We start from the raw sequence: 19,292 nt of genomic DNA, 5'->3' as shown, positions 1-19,292 counted from the left end.
GCTGATAGAAATGAGGTAAAACTGATTTAAGTTTCCCTGCATTAAAGTCCCTGGCCAGTAGGAGCGCCACCTCTGAATGAGCATTTTCCTGTTTGCTTATGGCGGTATACAGCTCAATGAGTGCCAGCATTTAGTACCAGCATTGGTAGACAGCTATGAAAAATACAGATGAAAACTCTCTGTGTAGATAGTGTGGTCTGCAGCTTATCATGAGATACTCTACCTCAGTCAAGCAGAACCTCAAGACTTCCTCAGATATCACGCACCAGCTGTTGTTTACATAAATGCATAGGTCCCCACCCCGTGTCTTACCAGAGGCTGCTGTTCTGTCCTGCCAATAGAGTGTATGTTCTTAATGTCGTCGTTCTGCCACGACTCGGTGAAACATAAGATATTACAGTTTTTAATGTCCCATTGGTAAGATAAACGTGCTTTCAGTTTGTTCCATTTATTTTCCAGCGATTGAACATTAGCTAGCAGGATGGAAGGCAAGGGCATATTAGCCACTTGTTGCCTGATCCTCACAAGGCACCCTGATCTCTTTCCCGCGAAATCTCTTGTTTCCTTCTCCAGAGAACGAAAGGGACCTGGGCCTGGTCGGGTGTCTGTATTATATCCCCCCCCCCCCCCGTCCGACTCATTGAAGAAGAACTCTTTGTTCAGTTTGAGGTAAGCAATCACAGTTCTAATGTCCAGAAGCTATTTTCGGTCATAAGAGAAGGTAGCAGTAACATTATGTACAAAACAAGATACGAACAACGTGAAAAACAAACAAAATAGCATGGTTGGTTAAGAGCCGATAAGACTGCAGCCTTCCCCTCCGGTGCCATCACTAACCCCCACTGGCCCTGGTGGTGTCCATCTCCCACACTATACTTTGCCTCTGATTCTGTGGCACAGTGGGACAGACTGGGTAAGCATAAACATATATACAAACATCCCTGCCTCTGATTCTGTGGGACAGACAGTGCCTCTGATTCTGTGGCACAGTGGGACAGACTGGGTAAGCATAAACATATATACAAACATCCCTGCCTCTGATTCTGTGGCACAGTGGGACAGACTGTAAGCATAAACATATATACAAACAGCCTCTGGGACTGGGTAAGCATAAACATATATACAAACATCCCTGCCTCTGATTCTGTGGCACAGTGGGACAGACTGGGTAAGCATAAACATATATACAAACATCCCTGCCTCTGATTCTGTGGCACAGTGGGACAGACTGGGTAAGCATAAACATATATACAAACATCCCTGCCTCTGATTCTGTGGCACAGTGGGACTTACTGAGTAACATAAACACATATACAAACACTCAACAGTGGGAAGGAGTGAGGCAATCACTACTCAAAAAGGAGTGAGGCAATAAAAGGAACCTGGAAGTATAGGGCCACTGCCAACAGAACATTAAACCCCAATTACATTATGACAGTACTGTAAGCATCTATTCTAATTCTAATCCATACGGAAACACTCAAAAGCTCAGTTTTTTCCAAAACCTTTATGGTGACTGTCTAGTAAAGTGTCCCTCTTGTCACCCTTTCTCACACACGGTGAAGTATCCACTTCCTTTCAGCTCTCCTGTCACCGACTGTCACTGACTGTCACTGACCACAAAAGGGGCCGGGGATCCATAAATCTCTACTCTCTCAGTAGGGAGGCTTTGTGTTCACTGCTGCCTCAATTGACTAGACTGGAGTGTATAATGCAGTCCCTGCTGTGTAGTCTGGTGTTTCTGTAAAGTACCACACTGAGAGGTATAGACCGGAATGCACTTTATGTGGACACTGAACACAAGCATACATTAGATCTTAAAAGTTAGAAATAGAATACAGAATAAAATAAAAGAATGCAGTCGCTGGAGGATGTCATAGTGAATGATCCTTTTCCGGATAACTTAATGGCGTCATGAGCAGAAGATTTATCATTCATTCAGCAAAATGAACCTACTGCTCTGCCTCATCACATCTGACAGAGACTCATCTATCAAGGGATTTGTTATAACGTCCAGTGAAGACTCGTCATCTAGCGCTTGCTAGGAAGCATGGCAGAAGTGAATACTTTTCTTGATAAATCCCTCCAGAAGTAACTTGTCGTGGACCACGTCTGCTTCCCAAATGGCACCCTTTCCCCTATGTAGTGCACTACTTCTGACTAGAGCCCTATAGGCCCTGGACAAAAGTAGTGCACTACATCAGGAAAAGGGTGACATTTGGGAAGCAAACTATGTTTCACCAAGCCTTGGCACTTTACAAAAGCCTCCCCATGAAGTCACAGCTCATAAGTGTGATCATATTGTGATCTGATCCGTACATGTTTTGACTGGCATGGTGCTGATGGATTCTGTAGCAGACATGCTGCAACACTCCATGATGACACTTCTGTCTGTGGGATCACTTCATCATAAGCAATACACATACACACACACGCATGCACACTGTAAACACACACACACCTCTCTATCAGCCCCATCGTTGACATAATCAATAACTAACAACGTCCCTCCCAGTGTAACGCCCGTCTCTGAATTATACAATTATTCTCGCTGGCCTCCTTTCCTTTACACCTAGTGCATCATGGGTAATTACAGTAGCCTAAACCCTGGGAGTGGAGAACAGGCATTAATTAAGTAGCTACGTCTCTGACTCCATGTCGCCGCAGGCTCCTCTTCATAGGTGTGGAGAAAGGTCAACGTTCCCCGCGTTGCGGATGGAAGTTATCGCGCTGACAATGTGATGGAGGTCCCTGTGAATGAATGCCGTGGCGGAGGAGAGCTTTAAACACCTACTGCAGGCAGCTACTGCAAGCCTCCCAGATTGATAATTATTCCAGCCCGACCAGAGCCAAACAAAACTGTTAAAGCTGGAGCTAGAGGAAAGTTCCTATGGCTCAGCGGAGGTAGGCAGCTAGCTTGGGATAGGATGCCATCCACTTCTGGTAACTGTTTTCTTCTTCTCTTTTAATTTTTTTTTTATAGATTTTTTATATTAAAACTTCCTATTCAACGAGACAGCATCTCAAAGACATAGTGTACACACGTATAGACACAGCAACCCACTCAAACATAAACACACAAAATCAAGCACACACACAGGCACACATGCACGCACACACACACAAACAAAAGCAGTATGTGGAGTACTGACTAATGGAGAGGAACATGACAACATCTCAGCTGGAACCAATTAGTTAGAGAGCTTTGATTTGTCAGCAAGAGCTCAGAGCTCTATTCAATCTCTCTGTTTCAGCTCCATTTCTCGCTCGTGAAACCTGAATACTGATCAATGTCAGCATCAACATCCTGTAAGCAACACGTCTCTACCGGCACGTCTGACATATATCTACCAGAAGATATACAGATGTAGGATCTTCATTTTGGCCAGTTTGCTACAGCAGGACAACAATCATGCAACAACAGGAATTGTGAATTAATTATATTATTAATTATGTGGATTATAATTCATGGCCATTTTTTGTAGGGGTTGATACATTTTGTGTTAGGGCAAATCAAATCTGACATTTTAAAATGGGAATTACAAACTTTAGAATCCTTTTTAAACCTCAAATGAAGATCCATCTGTATGCAGGCATAGGCACAGAAAAAATAAATAATTCAACACCAGATACAGATGTGCAAAGGAATAATTCTGTGTGGCTAACATGTAAAAAGACTGCATATCTGCATTGTCCAAGGCTCGTTTTGGAATCTGTGATGACTGAAAGAACCTGAACAAAAAACCTGAACGAAAAAGTCATGCTATCCGCTGGTGGGTACGGGTAGCCTACCTTACGGTCAACTGTTTGTAATGTGTCATATAGGCATAATCAAAAATCACATTGTATGTGGATTCATTCATAGTATGAAACACAAAAAAATGACACAATGGGGACACCTTAGACTGCTATGCGTGAGATGTGAGTCGACAAGGTGTAAAAGTGTGTAAAAGTACCTGTGTGGACCATAGACCATAGACTGTATAGAAATAACTGGACACAGTCATAACCAGCTAATGAATAGATTCCTATGAGTAACGTACCTGGATAGACACGTCGCTGTAGGAGCCCCCGATGACTCCAGATATGGCCAGAGGGACGTCATCCTGGATGGGGTTGGATCCGTCTGGGCAGATGAACCCCGGCTCATGCACCTTGGTGAGGGAGGCTCGTACGAACTCCAGGCTTTGCTCCAGAGCGTAGGTGTCCTTAGAGCAGGTGTCTAGGATGTGGGCTCCCAGCCTGAGTCCCGGCAGCAGCCGCTCGTCCGCGTTGATCTCATCCAGAGCTAACAGCATCGCCTCTAGTCTCTGGATCCCTCTCTGCTCGTTGATCTTCCCACAGTCCTCCGCCACCTCGCCCTTCTCATGCACCGGGAACAGACCACCGATCACCAGGTCCCCATCGATGGTGATCTCCCTCTTGGTGGAAGGAGGGAATCTGTTGTTAGGGCTGGGCAGGGCCTCTGGAACGAGCAAGTCAAAGAGGAGCAGGTGGAGGGACCACCATGGGGCAGCCTTGGCCCAGAGCCCAGGACAGAGGAGGCCGGAGGTGGGCATGGTCAGTTCAGGTAGCTGAGATCAGTGTAGTGGGTGGTGGGTAGAGGAGTGGGACACAGGAGGTTCTTACAGGGGCTGGGGCTGGGTGAGGTGGATCGCTCTAGAGCCCTCTCTCGACACTCGTGGCATCTTGGTTACTCATTGCAAGTGGAGGAGAGAAGATGGAACAATATATCATTATTCATGTTACAGTGCATCAATATTGTGGCATTTCAGTCATAAAAATAATTAATTCACATTTGTAATTCAAATAGTATTTTTCCCCCTTTAAAATACAATAAAATAATTTATTCCAAACTATCACAGATGCTTTTTGCTCCTACTTCTCATGGGAGGAGGATGTGAACATCCAGACTTTCCTCTCTACCTCCAGTCCAGTTTAAGGTGTAAAGGGAATAGATGGCTTCATTTCCCCATCAATCTTTCAACAACCTTTAAAGGTTGCTTTACAGCCCTTCTATAAGAGCTCTCTATCTTAAAGACTGGCTACTGGCTGTCATGGCTCTCGGCGCATTCCTCAAGCAGCACTTCATCCCTGCAAATTGTCTTGGGCCACACAACCAGACTGTCAGCCATCTCAACAGATGAGTGAGTGTGTCACCCTTCCTCGGCAAGCCACTGTGTGTGTGTGTGTGTGTGTGTGTGTGTGTGTGTGTGTGTGTGTGTGTGTGTGTGTGTGTGTGTGTGTGTGTGTGTGTGTGTGTGTGTGTGTGTGTGTGTGTGTACGTGCGTGATTACATACATGTTGGAGACAAGAAGCACTGGATTATTTTACTACTCTGCATGGATTTCACAGCACCCCATTCTACTGCCATCTCACTCTAAGACATTTAAATACCTTCATTCTCCCATTTTTACTAATTCTTCATATACTTTTTATCTCTCTCTCTCACACACACTGTCTGTCTGTCTGTCTGTCTGTCTGTCTGTCTGTCTGTCTGTCTGTCTGTCTGTCTGTCTGTCTGTCTTTCTCTCCCATCTCACTCTTTCTACTATGTTGCTCATAATGATGCTTCAGTTAAAGGACCGCTGGTTAATGAGGTCCCTGTTAGCCTTATAGTCTTGTCTGCGTCTTAAATGGCACCATATTCTCTATATAGTATGCTACTTTTGAACAGGGCCCATAGGGCACTGGTCAGAAATAGTGGACTATGTAGGAAATAAGGTGCTATTTGGGATGCACAATTTGTAATCTGTCCTTTATAATGCTCACTGAGCATGTTAACTTTTCCATGTGTTTGTGCCCTTCATTAAAATATGTTAGAAAGTCAAATTCTGGGCAGTCCAATTGTTCATCTATGTGTGTAATTTCTTGATAGATATCACACCCTTAAAGTCTTTCCTGACTACCCAGACTCCTTGCTCTGACCAAACTCTATGCCACGCCCACGGACGTTAGTTTCTTCTAAGCAATGAGTCTAGATCTGACTACCTCCCCAACACTTCACAGAATGCGGACACATTGGGAGCATCTGATTGGTCCAGAAACCGATGGGTTGGGCCAGAACTACAACACATGTGGGTAAAGAGGCGGTTTGAAAACGTGTCATTGACTTTGACACTCTGATTGGTTATAGACAATCCAATCGCTGATGACTTTGTTTTGTACAACGCCCCTCATCACCACAAACGACTTCAATGATGGCAATCTCAGACTGAAGAATGTAGCGAGCATATAGCAGTTGATTAATTTAGTTTGAGTCGTCAGGCTATGCATTTTCCACAGGCTTATTGATAGTATTTCTTAGCAATAGCAGTTGGAAAGCCTCTGCTCTTAAAAAAATGGTCAGAATATTTACAGTGGTCATAGCCTACTTCAAGTGAAGCTAATCGAAGACAAATCGGTAAAGAAAAAGCTGGATCAAACATTTACAGTATAGCATCATGGAGTATGAACCATATTACCCAAGAACTATCATCAGCTTGCCGTGCCTTACAAAGAGATATTCTCACACTTGGAAGGGCTCTCTTCTTCGCTAACTGAGGTTGCCATGGAAACATTGTGGGTAAAAAAAGAGGATGGTGGTATTGGTGGTGGGGGAGGGGTAGTGGGCAATATGACAAGAGTGTTGCTGAAATAAATTCTCACCATATTGAGGTTATATATCTGGTCTGTTAGGGGTTGAAAGTATATTTTGATTGGAGGTACAGGGAGAAGGAGAGAGAGATAAGGAGAGGGATAAAGAGGGAGAGAGAGTGATACATGTGTTTGTCAAACAAAGCCGTGAAGCATTTGTAATGAATAGGAAAATATATTGAGAGAATATTATCTTGATATTCACAAATAGACATTCAGGATATACATTAATGACCATTTAATATATACTCAACTGTGAGCAAAAGAAAGATGATAGATAGCAGGCTCCCTGTATAGGATGTAAAGGTGTGCGTCCTAAATGGCATCCTATTCCTTATAGTGCACTACTTTTGACCAGGACCTATAGGGAATAGTGTGCCATTTGGGATGCAAGCACAGTAGTGATCAACACGATATCAACAAGAAACAATCAATTTACACTAAGGAAGCATATAAGGAAGTAGTCTGACACATACACCACTTTCTCTTGTGATTTCTATTTCACAATCAACATTCAATTTCAAACTATGATTGATCATCGGAGAACTTTCTGAAGGAAAGCTGAGGTAATCAGTCACATTAGCTGCTGGACACCACCTCTTCACCAATGGGAGATAGTAGCTATAGCTGTTAGTTGAAGGTGTGGCTGGTCTTTCAATCAACCATCTCACTCATAGGGGAGAGTGTGGTGAAGTTGAGCAAAAGGGGTAAATTCAATTGAGCCACCCTTGTTTCTAGAAAACCATACACAAATTGAATAATTTGACCAAATATTTAGGAAGTAGTCATCATTTCATGGAGTCTGTGAAGGATGAAACTACATGGGAAAAGTGGTAAGCAACTTAAAATAATGTATTGTGTTAGAGGTTTCATGATGCTTGTATCTAAACCAAAGTACATACTTTTAAGATTGTTCTATACATCAGTTGGGGTCTCTGTAGGCTTCAATAAGAGGTTCTTAACCGAGCATCAACGTGAGCTGGGTGGGCTAATATAGTAAAAATGTTTGCGTTGGGGTAAGTTGAGCCAATGGCTATTGGGTAAGTTGAGCTAATGGTTGAGCCAATGGCAAGTTGAGCATATTAAAGTGTTTTCTTTCCAGGCGTAATGCAAAGCATTATCTCTGGGATATGAGGTACAGTAATAACAGGGCCTGGCCTATGTTAAAAAAAAATGTTACGTTTGTTAAGCCTGTATTAAAAGATGCTTAAAAATATAAAAAGACAAAACTGGTATTGTGTTGAATTGTGTTCTGGAAATAAAGATAGACATGTTTTTTTTTAAGACCGTAGTCCTAATATTTAGCCTCCAGTATTTATGTTGCAGTAGTTTATGTGTCGGGGGGCTAGGGTCAGTTTGTTATATCTGGAGTACTTCTCCTGTCCTATTCGGTGTCCTGTGTGAATCTAAGTGTGCGTTCTCTAATTCTCTCCTTCTCTCTTTCTTTCTCTCTCTCGGAGGACCTGAGCCCTAGGACCATGCCCCAGGACTACCTGACATGATGACTCCTTGCTGTCCCCAGTCCACCTGACCGTGCTGCTGCTCCAGTTTCAACTGTTCTGCCTTATTATTATTCGACCATGCTGGTCATTTATGAACATTTGAACATCTTGGCCATGTTCTGTTATAATCTCTACCCGGCACAGCCAGAAGAGGATTGGCCACCCCACATAGCCTGGTTCCTCTCTCGGTTTCTTCCTAGGTTTTGGCCTTTCTAGGGAGTTTTTCCTAGCCACCGTGCTTCTACGCCTGCATTGTTTGCTGTTTGGGGTTTTAGGCTGGGTTTCTGTACAGCACTTTGAGATATCAGCTGAGGTACGAAGGGCTATATAAATACATTCGATTTGATTTGATTTAATTCTGTACAGAAATGTGTATGCGACTTAACTTACCCTGTCCTGCAGATCAACTTAACCCATACCTGGGTTAAGAGACCACTTTTTTTTGACAAGCTAACCTTTTGCCATCAGAACAGCCTCTATTCCTCAAGGCATGGACTCAACAAGGTGTCGAAAGTGTTCCACAGGGATGCTGGCTCATGTTGACTCCAATGCTTCCCACAGTTGTTGCAAGTTGTCTGGATGTCCTTTGGGTGGTGGACAATTCTTGATACATACGGGAAACTGTTGAGAGTGAAAAACCCTGCAGCGATGCATTTCTTGACAGTAACCGGTGGACCTGGCACCTACTACCATACCCCGTTCAAAGTAATTTAAATATTTTGTCTTGCCTATTCACCCTCTGAATGGCACACATACTATACACAATCTATGTCTCAAATGTCTCAAGGCTTAAAAATCATTATTTAACCTGTTTCCTTCCCTTCAGCTACACTGTTTGAAGTGGATGTAACAAGTGACATCAATAAGGGATCATAGTTTTCACCTGGATTCACCTGGTCAGTCTATGTCATGTTTTCTATATCAGTGTATATGTAAATATATATGTTAGAAATAATACTATATTCCCTTAAAGGAGTGATGCTGAATGTAAAAAAAGGGCTCAACTTACCCCACTCTCCCCTACATGCTGTTGCTGAACCTTACCCGGTTATAAATACATAATCTCAACCAGTTTTGCAGTTGAATTGATATCCTGTCGACCAGTTTTGTTCACTGGTATAGGCTATAAGGGTACTGATGTTGATCAACTTTGCCTAGCTCTGATCCATTGTAGTAGACATTATAGAGAAGTTCATGTAACACTGTTTGTCATGACAAACCTCTTAATCTTAAACATTTTCTAAATAACGTAGTGCAGTACACTGTGAAATGTTAAATTTCAAAGTACTTTGCATTTCTAGTACAGAGGGAATGTGCCCATCTAATAACTTATGGTCACAGTGTGAATATGTAACATATATCATTTCCTGTCACTCTTCCTGTGTGTGGGCCCCTGGTGCATCTCTTGTGTGTGTGCGTGCGTGCGTGTATAGTATTCAGCCACACCCCAGCAGCAGACACAGCAACAGGCAATGAAGCAAATTAGCCGGAACAAGTACAATGATTGCTGCTGAATATGCCATCTCTACAGAAACTCACCACGACGTAAGGGATAATCAACGAGGGGCTATGCATTCTATGGAAAATAATGAACGATGTTAAAGGTGTTCCACAACGCCCTAGCGGAGAATGCATAGAGCCCCGAGCTGATTAACCCTTTATACCATGGCTATAATTTAAATAATTTGCTCTAGAAATGTGTTCATTTGCCAGTAGAAATTTGTTCGAAACCCACTGAAGTAGCTACCAAGTTTACAAGATAGCTACAGTAGTTGCCTTGGTATCCAAACAAACAGACGTTAGCTAACCAAACCATCAGTCCTAGGTTGCTATTATAAAAATTGAATTCAACAATGCCAACACTGTTTTCAATTCAACTTTTGCTTTCAAAAGCAGCTTGAATATAAAACATGTAAGAATGAACTATAGCCAATGAATTCTACAATGCTGATATAACATGCATTATAGGGAAATAATGCACACTTTAGAATGCCCTTCAAGCCAATCAGATATGAATACTCAACAATGCTAAATACATTCCAAATATATAAATGTCTTTATAAACTGGGCGGTTCGAGCCCTGAATGCTGATTGGCTGACAGCCGTGGTATATCAGACCGTATACCACAGGTATGACAAAACATTTATTTTTACTGCTCTAATTACCTTATTAACCAGTTTAAAAAAATAAAAGAGCAATAAGGCACCTTGTGGTTTGTGGTATATGGCTAATGCGTCGTGCCTACGAACAGCCCTTAGCCGTGGTATATTGGGCATATACCACACCCCCTCGTACCTTATTGCTTTGCCCAGGGGTAGAATGACAGATTTTTACCTCGTCAGCTCAGGGATTCGATTGTGTGTAGAGTGCGTGTCTTATCATGTGTTTGTGTAAGCTTGTGTCTGTGCCTGTGTGTATGTCTCTTCACAGTCCCCGCTGTTCCATGAGGTGTATTTTTATCTGTTTTTTAAATCTGATTCTACTGCTTGCATCAGTTACCTGATGAGGAATAGAGTTCCATGTAGCCATTTCTTTACGTAGTACTGTGTGCCTCCCATAGTCTGTTCTAGACTTTGGGATTGTGAAGAGACCTTTGGTGGCATGTCTTGTGGGGTGTGCATGGGTGTCCGAGCTGTGTGCTACTAGTTTAAACAGACAGCTCTGTGCATTCAGCATGTCAATACTTGTTACAAAAACAAGTAGTGATGAAGTCAATCTCTCCTCTCCTTTGAGCCATGAGAGATTGACATGCATATTACTAATGTTAGCTCTCCATGTACATTTAATCGTGCTGCCCTGTTCTGAGCCAATTGTAATTTTCTTAAGTCCCTCTTTGTGGCACATGACCACTTGTCTGGACAGTAGTCCAGGCATGACAAAACTAGGGCCTGTAGGACCTGCCTTATTGATAGTGTTGTTAAGAAGGCAGAGTAGTGTTTTATTATGGACAGACTTCTCCCAATCCTAGCTACTGTTCCATCAACATGTTTTGAAGTGACAGTTTACAATCCAGGTTACTCCAAGCAGTTCAGTCTACTCAACTTGCTGAATTTCCACATTACTCATTACAAGATTAAGTTGAAGTTTAGGGTTTAGTGAATGATTTGTCCCAAATACAATGCTTTTAGTTTTAGAAATACTGTATATAGTCATACTTATACATAGACACACTGGCTTCACTCAAAGCCAGTGGCATGTCATTAGTAAAGATTGATAAAAGTAAGGGGCCTAGACAGCTACCCTGGGGAATTCATGATTCTACCTGGATTATGTTGGAGAGGCTTCCATTAAAGAACAACGTCTGTGTTCTGTTAGACAGGTAACTCTTTAGCCACAATATAGCAGGGGGTGTAAAGCCATAAAACATATGTTTTTCCAGCAGCAGGCTATAACCAATCAAAAGCCGCACTGAAGTCTAACAAGACAGCCCCCACAATCATTTTATTATCAATTTCTCTCAGCCATGCATGTTGAATGTCCTTCCCTATAAGCGTGCTGAATGTCTCTTGTCAATTTGTTTACTGTAAAATAGCATTGTATCTGGTCAAACAATTTTTTCCAAACATTTACTAAGGGTTGGTAACAGGCTGATTGGTCGGCTTTTTGAGACAGTAAAGGGGGCTTTACCATTATTGGGTTGCGTAATGACTTTTTCTTCCCTCCAGGACTGAGGCACACACTTTCTTGTAGGCTTAGATTGAAGATATGGCAAATAAGAGTGGCAATATTGTCCACTATTGCCCTCAGTAATTTTCCATCCAAGTTGTTAGAACCAGGTGGGTTATCACTGTTGATAGACAACAATCATATTTTTCATCAAAATTACAATGCTTGTCTTTCATAATTTGGTCAGTTATACTTGGATGTGTAGTGTAAGCATTTGTTGCTGCCATATCATGCCTAAATGTGCTAATCTTGCTGATGAAAAAAATCATTAAAGTAGTTGTCAATATCAGTGGGTTTTGTGATGAATGAGCCATCTGATTCAATTAATGATGGAGTTTGCCTTATTGCCCAAAATTTAATTTGAGGTGATTCAAATCTTTTTACTATCAATCTTTATATAATTTATATTTGTTTCATTGTATAGTATCTTCTTCTTTGTGATTGGCATGGTGAGATCATGAAGCCTACATATATGCCAGCCAGATCCTTCTTCCTGCATCATATTGTGCATTCCAATAATATCTCCTTTCTCTTGAAGTGTGTACTTCTTCACTTACCTTCATAAATTTGAAGGATATGGCTGGTATATGACAACTCCCTCTAGCCAATGCCTAACACCAATCCAATGCTTAAAACTGTGTGGGGAGTAGTGAACAAGATTATTGGGACTGAGCCACAGTCTTCTAGCATGAGCTATGGGGTCCAGGTGAGCCAAAACAGTTTTATTGATGTTAGAAATCGAATCATCACGCTTGACTGTCTCTTGGACCAGATGGGTTCAGTGGGGGCTCTCAATTCGCCGAGCCCATCTGAGAATGGGAGTTTAATGGCCAAATCAGTGCCAAGCAGGAAGACCAAGAAGGGACAGGAACTAGGCCAAGGTAAGGTCTAAGGACTGACTGGCATAGATGCTAAAAGTCCTTAAAAAAGTATCATACAAGTCTCCTACAGATATAGCATGCTGACACATGATACCTTAATTTGGCTCAGTTAACCAACATTTTGATCCAAGAGTGGATTTTTGTCTGAAGAGATTTGGGGACACATAAGCTTGAAGATTGGAGGTAGGTAGAAATATCAAATTATATTAGTTACAAATATTTTTATTATTATTTTTTTTTAAAGGTTGTTTTTTTTTAACCCCTTTTTCTCCCCAATTACGTGGTATCCAATTGTTAGTAGCTACTATCTTGTCTCATCGCTACAAGGGAGAGACAAAGGTCGAAAGTCATGCTTTGGATGTTTCGGCCCGCCACAGGAGTCGCTGGTGGGCGATGAGACAAGGGTACCCTCCCTAACCCGGACAACGCTAGGCCAATTGTGCGTCGCCCCACGGACCTCCCGGCCGTATTAGTGACAATATTAAGGAAACATTTGCCACTTAGCAGAGGCCGTACTTATCATTTTCCTGAAACAGGAGATAGATAACAGACAGAGAAAACCAAGAGAAATTTGACGTGATTTGGAGCTGCTGCTACAACCGTCGACGCTCGCTCAGCCTCCTCTTAGTTCTTAGGTATCTTCTATCAGGCCTTGATCACATTAAATCTGGCTCGTGGCAGAATCGGCCGTCACGATTGCACTCGGCAGCCAAGAGAGCCGCTTCCTCCCTACCCAGCTGTCTCTGCACAATTATTCCCTGTGAAACAGGAGTTCAAAAAGAGAAAACAGTGTGCCTTGCTCCGCTTTGAACCCTCAGGTAGCCAGATAGCACACACATACAGTACCCATCCCACACAAGCCTCACATCACGTGCATGGAAAAGCTGTTTGTCTCTCCAACTCAGATCACTCTAGCAACATAGGCTACATTAGTCAACCGCCTCCAATACAATGTACCTCTATCTTGGATCCAAATAACAACCAACTATTGAGTGACTAAGTACAGTTGTTGCTTTGAGCATGTGTTTCAACCAAACACAGGTCTTGAAGATCATACAGATGACAGTTGGTACAGTATGGTTCACTGGCTTCAACTGTACAAAGAGTCCCAATTAAGCTTCTGTTTGCATCAACTGTGGGCAGCAGAAGCTTGTGAATACACTGATTTAGAACAGTCTAGAATAGATTCTACTGTGCTGGACATTCAGGTCAAATAGATTGCAGCTTGTCATCTTGGTAAATGGTGCACGATGGCACCTTCATATGGACGGTGATGTATAATTGTTATGTTTTTATTTTTTGAACCTTTATTTATCCAGGTGAGTCGTTAAGAACAAATGATTATGTCCTCTTGGAAGACAATGGTGTGTGGCACCTTTACATGGGTGTTGATGTCCTTTTGGTAAAAAGAGCATGGCATCTTCATATGAACCTTAATGTTATCTTGGAGCATGACACCTTCATTAGTTGGTAGATGTCCCCATGCTCTGTCAAGTGGAACCCTGATCAGGCGATGAGATGTCAGACAGCAGCCAGTGTTGAACGGACTGACCCCACCTCCCTAACGGACCTGAACACCATCATACAACACATGGTGGAGCCAGAAGGAGCCTAAGCCTGGTTCGCCCTCAGACAGAGAGCCCAGCTGCTCAAGGCACTGCTCAAATACAGCCTTCATAGATTAAATATGCCTGATTTTGTCTATCATAACATTGGTAATATAATGGGTATTACCATTGGTATGAGTATGATTGGCCGGTGTGAGTATACTAAGTACTTTATAGTCATTGATTAAAGTATGATTGATGCGCAGTCTGTAATGTTAAAAATAATGACATTTCAATGAAGAAACAATTAAACAATTCATGCTAAGATGAAATATTGAATACATAATACATACAGTGCCTTCAGAAATAATTCATACCCCTTGACTTATTCCACATTTTGTTTGGTTACAGACAGAATTCAAAATGGATTAAATGGATGTTATTTCTCACCCATCTACACACAATACCCCATAATAACAAAATTAAAACATGTTTTTAGAAATGTTTGATAATTTATTGAAAATGAAGTACAGAAATATCAAATTTATCTAAGTATTAACACCCCTCAAAGTCAACACTTTGTAGAAGCACCTTAGACAGTGATTACAGCTGTCAGTTTTTCTGGGTACGTCTCTAAGAGCTTCGCACATGTGGATTGTACAATATTTTAAAAATTTCTTTAAAAATAATTCTCAAGCTCCCTCAAGTTGGTTTTTGATCATTGCTAGACAGCCATTTTCAAGTCTTGACATATATTTTCAAAACTGTAACTAGGCAACTCAGAAACATTCAATGTCGTCTTGGTAAGCTACTCTAGTGTATATTTGGCTTTGTGTTTTAGGTTTTTTCCCACTGAAAGGTGAATTTGTCTCCTAGTGTCTGTTGGAAAGCAGACTAAACCAGGTTTTCCTCTAGGATTTTGACTGTGTTTAGCTCTATTCCATTTATTTTTATCCTAAAACACTCCCTAGTCCTTGCCGATGACAAACATACCCATAACTTAATGCAGCCACCACCATAATTGAAAATATGAATTGTGGTACTCAGTGACGTGTCGTGTTGGATTTGCTCCAAACGTAATGCTTTGTATTCAGGACATAAAGTTAATTTCTTTGCCACACTTTTTGTAGTTTTACTTTAGTGCCTTATTGCAAAAAGGATGTATATTTTGTACAGGCTTCTTCATTTTCACTCTGTAATTACGTTAAGTATTGTGGAGTAACTACAATGTTGTTGATCCATCCTCAGTTTTTTCCTATCACACCTATTACACTCTGTAACTGTTTTAAAGTCACCATCAGCTTCATGGTGAAATCCCTGAGCAGTTTCCTTCCTCTCCGGTAACTGTTAGGAAGGACGCCCATATCTTTGTAGTGACTGGGTTTATTGAAACACCATCCGAAGTTTAATTAATAACTTCACCGTGCTCAAAGGGATATTCAATGTCTGCATTTGTTTTACCCATCTCCCAATAGCTGACCTCCTTTGCAAGGCATTGGAAAACACCCATGGTCTTTGTAGTTGGATCTGTGTTTGAAATTCACTGCTCAACTGAGGGACCTTATAGATAATTGTATGTGTGGGGTATAGAGACTATTTAGTCATTCAAAAATTATGTTAAACACTATTATTACACATAGAGTGAGTCCATGCAATGTATTATGTGACTTGTTATTTAAGCAAATCTTTACTTCTGAACTTATTAAGGCTTGCCATAACAAAGGGTTTGAATACTTATTGACTCAAACATTTCAGGTTTTCATTTTTTATTCATTTGTAAAAAATAAAAATAAAAAATCTAAAAACACAAGACACAGAATCGACAACAACATGTGGAAAAGGGCAAGGGGTGTGAGTAGTTATGAAGGTAACAATTACTCACACCCTAAAACATCAATAGACACCTTGTGTTGATGAATGGAAATAACACCTGTAATCATAAGGGGATAACACTTCTTATTCTAGACAGATAAGCTTAAAGGTGGAATCTATTTGTGACAGAAATAATCATGATTTGGATTTACCCATGTGATACAGCACCTTTCCAGCTTTCTTATCTCTCCATGTGACTAGTTATGTTTCAGTGCTCCATTTCATCTCTCAATCCAAACACACACACGCATGCACACAAACACACACACACATGCACACAAACACACACACACATGCACACAAACACACACACGCATGCACACAAACACACACCAAATGCACACAAACACACACACGCATGCACACAAACACACACAAACACACACACGCATGCACACAAACACACACACGCATGCACACAAACACAGACACGCATGCACACAAACACACACACGCATGCACACTAACACATACACAAAAATAAATGCTTGTCAATTCCATTTTTCCTCAAAATGAGCCAAAATGTTAACTTCAAGTCCTTCCCCCGACACTCATCTCTGCGTTGCTAGGTAATTTTCACCAGCACAGTGTGAGAATGCCCATGACTCAATAGGCTTCAAAATGAACTCAAAAAGTTCAGTGGCTGAATCCAACTCTGATAGGTACTTCAGATTTCAAGTAGCTCTCACACAGGGACATTCAGAAGGCCAACTGGTGTTTTTTTGTGAATGTATCAAAAATCTGCACTCCATAAACAGAAGCCTATTCAAACCAAATTGTGTGATTGAATAGCCATTGTAGGCTACAATATAGTGCATTCGTGACTGCGTGTCAAATTCACACAGGAGGGTTTTGGGCTCAATCCAAAAAGAAGTCCTCCAACTAGGACCTACTTTCAGTGGGGTGATAAGAGGCTTTTGACTCTTTCTACATGAAATGAATGGGGCTATTGGCGCTGTATAGTGAGAAGAGACACAACACACAATGGGTGTCACTTCAAAAAAGGAAGGAAGGTATTTTGAAGGTGTTTCATGAAGAGGAATGGAGCTCAATAAAATGAATCCCATTTACATATGCCTATCGCGGATCTATGTCAGTTTCTGAGGAGAGTAAACATTGCTCATATGGCAATCATTTCTGTGGCATACATGCACATTTGAATGTACTGAAGTGATGTCCAAGAGGAAATCATACATTTGGACAAATTACAAGACCTAGCCAAGTGTACTCAAATCCTCACGCTCAAAAGCTTGCCCTGTGAAATCAGCAGAAAGTCATGTGGCTTAAACCTCCAACACGCCGGTTGGTCATTTCGACCGACGAACGGTTCATTTTATACATGGAAATAACACCCACAGTAAAGCTTTCTATGCATTCTCTCGAGACCAGAGGAAATAATTCCCTTCTATTTAGATGATGACAGAAATAACAGAGAGGACAGAGTTAGTGGCCTACAGTGAGAAGAGAAACCAGACAAAATCCAATTAGCCTCAGCAACATATTAAAGTCAAATCCTACCTGTTTACCACATAATGTTATCTAACAATGTATTAATATAGCGCCTGCTGCTACCCTAGGGTGACCTACCTTATCTGCTGCTATGGTGAGCATTACATTTTAGACCAGATATCTGACGTCTCATGCAGTGTGGCTATTATTGTTTCACTGGCAGTTTTTTGTGTGTGATTGGTATATTTCTCTGTTTGTAGGCTACCGCCTGCATCTCCAGCTTGGCACTCAATACAATTCAAATAAAATTCCTTCCTCTAAAGTTATCATCATAACTCTTAAATATTTGCGTCGTAAACCTGTGTGTAATTTCTATATAGCCTACCGATGTGCAATAACTTGGCTATAATTAAGTAATAAACAATGGACCGTCTAAGAATATTTCATTCAAAAAATATACTGATTTAAGTAATTCTGACCTGTCACACTTTGTATTAGATAATGTGACTCCAGTGGAAGTGGCAACTACATGTGCCTGTGTTTATTAACAATTGATTCCAAATTATATTCAAACAGCTTGTAAATTCATAATCTTTCTTAGAATAGAAAATAGTCTGTGTAGGCTATTTCCATAAATTGCATAATGTTGCCATATAGCATAGGGCTAGAATGCGTAAACCTACATTGATATGGTGGTAAAATAAACAGCTATTTGTGCCAAGACAGTCAGCTACAGACCGTAGCTATCCTGTTCTTTATTCCCTATATTCCTAACAATCCACATGTTGTAATAAGCGCTGTTATCATTAGACTATCATGTATTGTAGGCTATAGAGATGTAGAAAGAGCATTAAATAATGTGCGTGTAAGCAATGCGTCAGCTCATGCTATATAGATGCAAAAGTATTTGTGATCAAACTGGCGCGCTGTGAGTAGCCTAGCCTAAAACAGGAGAGTTCATTTCTTACCTGGTAGCATTTATTAAAATCTTGTCGTAGCCTTATCAAGACTTCGAGGTTCAGTCATCCGATCCCACCAAAATGATGACCATTCAAGTCACTTCTTTCCAAAGTTGTGTGGACCTATGACTTTTGAAATAGTATAAGAACTTTTAAGACAAATTGAGTCCGGAAGTCGGGAAACCTCGCGCGTCGGTCTCCCAGGTGGAGCAGGTGGGAACTGTCCTTGGTTCTGAAATCGAGTTCAGAATGACACGGGTAGCAAATTCCTCTACGTTGTTGACCACATAGTTGTGATCAAAGTTACACGTGCCGAGTGTATATAGTAGACTATTATGACTGTATGACTTTAAACGGACAGACCGACCAGAGTAGATAGTCAAGTAGGCCTATACAGTTACATAATTCAAAATGTTCCTAAATGTCTCGGCAAGCGCTATTCAAAACCACGAAGCTGTGTAAAATATTCCAAAACTTAGAATTCTCATTAGCAAATGTACACATCACGCGCCATTTAATAATACGATTATAACATTCTTGCCTATTGTGTCACTTCGAATGAAATACCTTCATAGCAGAAAGCGGGAGAGAGAGATCCTTCTATGCGCTGGAGTTCATCAGGATCAATTTAGAAACAGGCACACACCCTGACTATTGAGGAGGACAGTGGACACGCGATGTTGATAATCTTCAGCTCAGACCAACCTCTCTGCTTTGTAGTCTCGGGCGCAAGTTGCTTGGTGTATAGCAGTTGTGCTTGGAATGCAGGTTGCAGTCTG

At 41.3% G+C, this 19,292-nt stretch overlaps 1 protein-coding gene across 6 annotated transcripts in view; it reads right to left on the bottom strand.

Annotated features, from left to right (window-relative positions):
- Positions 1–19,292, bottom strand: part of LOC135541670 (metabotropic glutamate receptor 2-like) — a 70,387-nt gene extending 51,095 nt beyond the window's left edge. Inside the window, exons 1-3 of one of the 6 annotated variants that reach the window (XM_064967987.1) lie at positions 18,523–19,292; positions 6,649–6,671; positions 4,044–4,688 (exon numbers count right to left, since the gene is read on the bottom strand). In XM_064967987.1, the coding sequence (XP_064824059.1) occupies positions 4,044–4,559 (516 nt within the window). In that variant the 5' untranslated portion in view covers positions 4,560–4,688; positions 6,649–6,671; positions 18,523–19,292. The other 5 variants (XM_064967988.1, XM_064967986.1, XM_064967985.1 and 2 more) reach the window with 5 other exon arrangements.

This window comes from Oncorhynchus masou, chromosome 6 (genome assembly GCF_036934945.1).
Source record: "Oncorhynchus masou masou isolate Uvic2021 chromosome 6, UVic_Omas_1.1, whole genome shotgun sequence".
Lineage (NCBI taxonomy): Eukaryota > Metazoa > Chordata > Actinopteri > Salmoniformes > Salmonidae > Oncorhynchus > Oncorhynchus masou.
The sequence above is the reverse complement of the archived record's forward strand: the minus strand, read 5'-3'. Positions and strand labels throughout refer to the sequence as shown.